This window comes from Bufo gargarizans, chromosome 11, assembly GCF_014858855.1.
Source record: "Bufo gargarizans isolate SCDJY-AF-19 chromosome 11, ASM1485885v1, whole genome shotgun sequence".
NCBI classification, from domain to species: Eukaryota; Metazoa; Chordata; class Amphibia; order Anura; family Bufonidae; genus Bufo; species Bufo gargarizans.
Window position 1 is genome coordinate 58,731,731 of NC_058090.1, and position 6,889 is coordinate 58,738,619.

At 41.9% G+C, this 6,889-nt stretch overlaps 1 protein-coding gene across 1 annotated transcript; it reads left to right on the plus strand.

Annotated features, from left to right (window-relative positions):
- The first annotated feature begins 265 nt into the window (after positions 1-265).
- On the plus strand, positions 266-6,585 carry ACTC1 (actin alpha cardiac muscle 1). Its single transcript, XM_044271505.1, has 7 exons — positions 266-399; positions 1,677-1,821; positions 2,708-3,032; positions 3,868-4,029; positions 4,575-4,766; positions 5,444-5,625; positions 6,300-6,585. The coding sequence occupies exons 2-7, from the start codon at positions 1,693-1,695 to the stop codon at positions 6,441-6,443; spliced, it is 1,134 nt and encodes a 377-aa protein (XP_044127440.1). The 5' UTR covers positions 266-399; positions 1,677-1,692; the 3' UTR covers positions 6,444-6,585.
- Positions 6,586-6,889: the final 304 nt, after the last annotated feature.

Genomic DNA, 6,889 nt, shown 5'->3' on the forward strand with positions numbered 1-6,889 from the left:
AATTGTGCTGCACCTGTCTGCCCCTTACCAGTCTATGTTTCTATGCTATTTCTTTCATTGTGCTGTTATTTTTTTTTTTTTTCTCACCCAGCATTGCAGACATGCTTCTTTGGGAATCCCTATTTGGCTATCCCTCGTAGTGCTCTCCCCACCTCCATGCCTTCCATACATGGGCTAAGGGGTCCATGGACCCTGCCCTCCCCCTCACCTACTCCATTAATGGCTTCTTTGCTACTCAATGGCCCAGAAGCTACCAAATAAGGCTAGGCCATCTGCCTCTCCCCGTGGAGCTCCCCACTGACTCTCCATCTTCCGGCAGGGTATAAATTGTCAGCTCAGTTCCCAGGGCAGCACCCAGCCAATTTCAAACACAGCAGCCAGCTCTCTTGCGCTGACCAGGTGAGTACCAGCGGGGACCTGTAGGTGGCTTGTTACTCCTTCCTGTCAGATGGACTTCAGCACTTAGACTATGGGGACAAAGTCAAGCTTCACTTTTCTTATTGGAAACATTGGAAATAGTTACACTTTTTTTCTGACAAGACCCGGACACAACAGGATGACCACACAGGGAAGGCTCAGATCATTGGAACTATGTCTTTTTTTTCGGCTTTTCGAGCTGGAAACTTTCACGTGATTTAGTGATTTTTCCAGTGGTTACAGGAATTTGCAACAGTTGCTTGCAGTTTTCTTAAGACGTAACCACTTTTCTATGAATACCTGGCTACTGGACAAGTATATATTCACACATAGGGCGAGACACAGAGCGGCATAGTGATTTTGTGGGGTGTTATCTTTAGTTTTACTACCCGAGTTACGCCTGTGCCCCCCCCCCCATTAATCCATTTATAATATTAAGTATCCAGCATTATCCTTATTGAAGACATTTAGGCGACCACTAAACAGGCACTAGCTATAGCTCCATTAACCCTTTCATGACAAAACAGTACTTACTGTAGCAAACCATTAACCTCATTCGCTTTGTGCTGTTATTCCACATGGCGTGTGCGGTGTCAGGTGCGGAAACGTGAAACTCAGCTTGCACTTGTGCGAGGGTGGAGGGGAGCTGGGCACAGGGCAGGCTTGTGTCAGAGACAGCTGTTCTCGGACATGTGAGGGCGACTGCTGAAGGGGGGGGGGGGTAGAGGTCACTGTTGAAGCTGCTATTTAAAGTTAAAATCCTGCATTTAATTCTAATTTAATTTTGGAACAATCCGACTCTCCAGTTAGTGGACAACTACAACTCCCAGCATTCTTTGGCAGTAAATTATATATGTATATATATATATATATATATATATATATATATACATCCCCACCAGTATATGCTTTGTATATGGCTGGATTTTCACAATTTTGCATTTGCAAACATTTTTCTAAGAATTCAACCATAAACATAGTAAAGCATTTCATAAAGCAAATAAGTCACTTGAGCAGTTTAAAGGAATTGTTACCCTGCCTTTACTATTTTCCAGTAGTCACAGTACTTTTTAGAGAATTTCAGTGGTTATCAACATAATAGCCATAAAATGTATAGCAATGCGTCGGCATAGATTTATGTAATATGTCCACACTATGCCGGTACTATGAGTGAGAGAAGTAATCGTGAAGGATCGTTTGAAACATCAGTAATTACATGGTTTGTGTTTTACTCTGATTTTTTATATTCTATTCTACAGAACATAACCCGCCAACATGTGCGACGATGAGGAGACCACCGCCTTGGTGTGTGACAACGGCTCAGGGCTGGTGAAGGCTGGGTTCGCTGGGGATGATGCCCCTCGTGCTGTGTTCCCCTCAATCGTTGGTCGCCCCCGTCATCAGGTATACATCTTTTCCCTAAATATCAGTATTATTAAGAAAATCAGTGATATTGGTTAATAGAATAATTATTTAGAATGAGTTATTTTATTCTCAGAGTCAGTAATAAAATGATCTAGGCTATTAGGGAATGCAATATGACCAGCACACAGGCACAAAGCCATAGGCTTCCCACCTAGTTGTCCACCGAGCAGTGACAAGCTATAGCCGTATCATTCAGTGCTTATTTATAGCATGGCCGTGCACCTCTTAATCTTTCCTGGTTTTCCTACTAGAGGAAGATAAAATTAGAAATAGCACAGACCGTGTGCCGTAAAGGTCCACTGATAAGATGAGCCAGTTATAATTAGGCAGCTTTGAGCCTCCTCATATTTTCCCGTCTTACTGTGTGCTGGCTGAAATTGGCCTTGTTACACAGTCAGTGCTGGCATACAGTGAATGGCTGTGCCATAGCTGAAATATCAGCAGAAGCACTGTTAACATCCAAATACTCATGAGGAAAGCTGAGCATATTACAATTAAGCTTTGCCAACAGCCTATTAGTATCATTTACCGCTAGGTCCTGCCAAGTCCTCAACTGGGAATATATTGGAAACACTAGCGCTAAGGCCATAGTGATGAAGAGCTGTACAGTTTATGGGGCCAAATTATATTAATGCCAACTGAGTCATGATCTTGTCACCTTCAGTTGTAGGTCAAGGTAAGTGACCCACAACTGAGCCACGGTTATAAACACCATATAAAAAGAACTGGCTAATACAATTATATGTATCCTCCAAAGAACTTAAGCTCATATTTCTAATTATAATGCCCATCTGATGTGTCCTATCAGACATAACTTAATTTCAGCAACTATAACATTAGTGTTCAATCTTTTCCTTCACTATAGGGTGTCATGGTGGGTATGGGTCAGAAGGACTCCTACGTAGGTGATGAAGCTCAGAGCAAGAGAGGTATCCTGACCCTCAAGTACCCCATTGAACACGGTATCATCACCAACTGGGATGATATGGAGAAGATCTGGCACCACACCTTCTACAATGAGCTCCGTGTAGCCCCTGAGGAACACCCCACCCTGCTCACTGAAGCCCCACTGAACCCCAAGGCTAACCGTGAGAAGATGACACAGATCATGTTTGAGACCTTCAACGTCCCAGCCATGTATGTTGCCATCCAGGCTGTGCTGTCTCTGTACGCTTCTGGTCGTACCACAGGTGAGAACTTTACACATTTTATCAATAGGTACTTGGACCATATTTTTTCTTCTTTCTTTCCTTCTACCCATGTATTGCAGTGCAGTGATTTTCAAACATGAGTTTCACATATGCCCTAATTATTTCAGAAGTACTACTACGGGTTAACATATAATAATTCTAAGCATACTCCTAAAAAATGTTGGGTCAACAAACTGACAGTAAATGCTTTTATATTTTTATTTCAACCGTGCACCCATTTATACAAAGTCAAAGTAATTCATTGCGAGTTCAACCAGAATGAGATGGAAGCTTTAATCTTCTTACATGGATGACACGGGCATCTCATCTCTGAATCTAGCCTATTTAGTGGTCCTGAAATACTGGCTTATATTTACAGGAATAGCACTTCACAGAGGAAGGGTGATGGAGTGCTGTGACCCCACTCTGGCTGGAGCTGTAAACAGGGCAATCACATCTGTCTGAGATATAAGTAGTGAAGGGAGAAGTGCAGCTGAACCTTGGTCACTCTATGCTTCTCAGAGACACTTAAATCGCTAAAGCTTTTCTGCTGATAAGAATAAGGAAAGCAGAGAAAGTGGCTAGATGTGTAATAATCTCTCTTGCAAAGTCCACTGGCTTTCCGTCATTGACTATATTGCCTATTGGCATGGTCCCATTATTATTATTATTTTTTTGTATTTTTCATACCGCACAGATCCTTTTGTGTCTCCAACATTGCTGGAGGATGTATCAACCATGGCTACAAGGACCATGCATATTACACATGACTACATGGTGTATAACCTTGTATTGTGTAAAGTCTGTCTTTAAATGGCTGTCCTGTGATTTTCAGGTATCGTTCTGGACTCCGGTGATGGTGTCACACACAATGTCCCCATCTATGAAGGGTACGCTCTGCCCCATGCCATCATGCGTCTTGACCTGGCTGGCAGGGACCTCACAGATTACCTCATGAAGATCCTGACTGAGCGTGGCTACTCTTTCGTGACCACAGGCAAGTTTAATGTCATATCATAGTTTCCTAGAATTTCGGAGCTGCAGGGCCCAGGCCTCAAAAGAGCTGATTCTCACAACCAGGCCAATTTGTGCAAAATTTACGGGAGCAATGACACAAAGGGATAGAGGCTGTAGTGTATAATTTGGTATGCCCGAGGCACGTTAAGAGTCAGCGGCAGTCACAAGACTCTGGGAGGCACACAGTACATATTCCATGTGATTTGCAGCAATTTGTAACTACTGCACAATCCGTACATCTCACATACTGCACAAATCAAATCCGTGTCCGCCAGGGGCTGAATTATAGCTCTCTCTTCCCAGGGGACAGTTAATGTACTCTTACCTTATTGAATTACCCTGGGTTTATTCCATGATATCTATAGATATATTAAACTCATTGTACAAATAGTTAATGCAGTCATACATTATATCTAGACACCCAAAATGTGATTTCCTAATGTGTCACACACCATAGGGTATCTGAAAATGTTATCACGCTAATAAGGTTTAGTTCAACATTTTCTTTTTTTCTCATCTTTACAGCTGAGCGTGAAATTGTCCGTGACATCAAGGAGAAGCTGTGCTATGTGGCTCTGGACTTTGAGAATGAGATGGCAACAGCTGCCTCTTCATCTTCCCTGGAGAAGAGCTATGAACTGCCTGACGGCCAGGTCATCACCATTGGAAATGAACGTTTCCGTTGCCCTGAGACCCTCTTCCAGCCATCCTTCATTGGTGAGCCTTTATGCTTCTAACCATTCACATCTCCACATTATTTAACTGACAGATGCAGGAACACACCATGCCACTTACTTCCAGACTGTATTACAGTATGATAATGGGTAATCACAAGCTATCCCAAATATGTGAATCAACTCAGACATGTCAAACACAGAACTAATATTGAATTACTTAGAATGTAACTTTACATATTCATATAATAAAGAGCAATACCTATATCTTAGGTCCAGTTAAATATTTGTAATAAAGCCCATTACCCACCACTTGCCATTTATAATACTGGTTTGTTCTGTAGAAGAGGGTTAGTGAGACCCTCAGTCACCAGGTACAGCTCCTACCTCTGCAACCTCTATAGCTACATACCTGACATATTTGCACCAGAATTGGCAAATGTTACTGTAATGCAAAATTTCACATCTACTCTAACTATAGATGTATTGTAAAGACAATGAAAGGGCTCCCATATTATGTTCCCTGGCCAACAGAAGCTGCTACTTCAACAAAGACCCTTTTATTATTTTTAAGCTCTAACATATGCATAGCGGTTTGGACAGTTGCTTCCCAGTTGGCAGAACATGTTAAATTCACCATTGGGCACTAATGACACCTGTTCTTCACAATCACTATACACTCTGCTAACAAATCATGGCTTCCTTTTTTATTGATCTCAGGTATGGAGTCTGCTGGTATTCATGAAACTACCTACAACAGCATCATGAAATGCGACATTGACATCCGCAAGGACCTGTATGCCAACAACGTCTTGTCCGGTGGTACCACCATGTACCCAGGTATTGCTGACAGAATGCAGAAGGAAATCACTGCCCTGGCTCCCAGCACCATGAAGATCAAGGTGAGTACAGAAAATGGTCTTGTTCTTATATGTATATTCAAAAACAACACAAAGCACCTATTACTTCCATATTATGACCAGAACACAACATTTCCAGCTTAATATTGGGGTATTATAATTAATATTAAATGGGTTGTTCTAGACTCCCATTGTAAAGACTTATCCTCCATACGCAGGAGAGGGGATAATTGTTCGATCAGCGGGGACCTGATTTCGGTGGCCTCTGCCAATCATGAGAACAGGGGTCTAGTGTTCCCCTGTTTGAATTGAGTGAAGGTCGGTCGCTCCTCTGGATCGGGGATAAGTCTTCATAAGGGACAGCCCCTTAAAATGTATAGAATCTAGAACACAGCTACTAGTCAAGAGTTTCAGTCATGGCTTAAAATCCAAGATGTACAGATGATCCCTCCTTCCCCCTTCCTCTTATCCCATAAGTGGAGCAAGATGACCAGAATTTGATAAAAATAACACATTTGCCTCACTCTCTGCATTGCGCATAATGTAGAAGTTTTGTTATCATCTCATGCTACTGATCGTGGGCTATCTGAAGGGTAAGGAAGGACACATCTGTATATCAGACTATATGGTTAATAGACTGAAAGGTACTAGACTCACGGAGGCCCCATTGTTTAGTGTGCTGGCTATGCATTTACATTTCTTTACTTTTCCCACAGATCATTGCCCCACCTGAGCGTAAATACTCTGTATGGATTGGTGGCTCCATCCTGGCTTCTCTGTCCACCTTCCAGCAGATGTGGATCAGCAAGCAGGAGTACGATGAGGCTGGACCCTCCATTGTGCACAGGAAGTGCTTCTAAAAAGTCCCTCTTTTCCTTCAGCAACATATACGCAGTACCTCCAACTCAGAACAGCAAGACATTGGGCAGCCATTGTACAGTTTGTTTACACTCCATCATATTTATTACTTTATAAATAAATCAGATGCCGTTATTAAGTCCATCACTTCGCCTGTCGTATTTTCTTTGCCTTGGGATGTTAGGGTCAACAATACAATAGGAACCTATTCTAGGTGAAAGCTTCTTGGGGTAAAAATGATACCGCATATCTCCGATATGCATTTGCTAATGTTTCAAAAATGCAGGTCAAATTGAAGGGCAAAACCAGCGTAAGAAGATTCAAATAGTGCATGAAAGCATTGATAATTGGAATTTTATTTTGTTAAACATGTAAAAGTTAAATAAAAATGTGATGGTAAAATGGAAAATTTCTTTAAAAATTCAAAAACATTTTGTCTTAAATATGC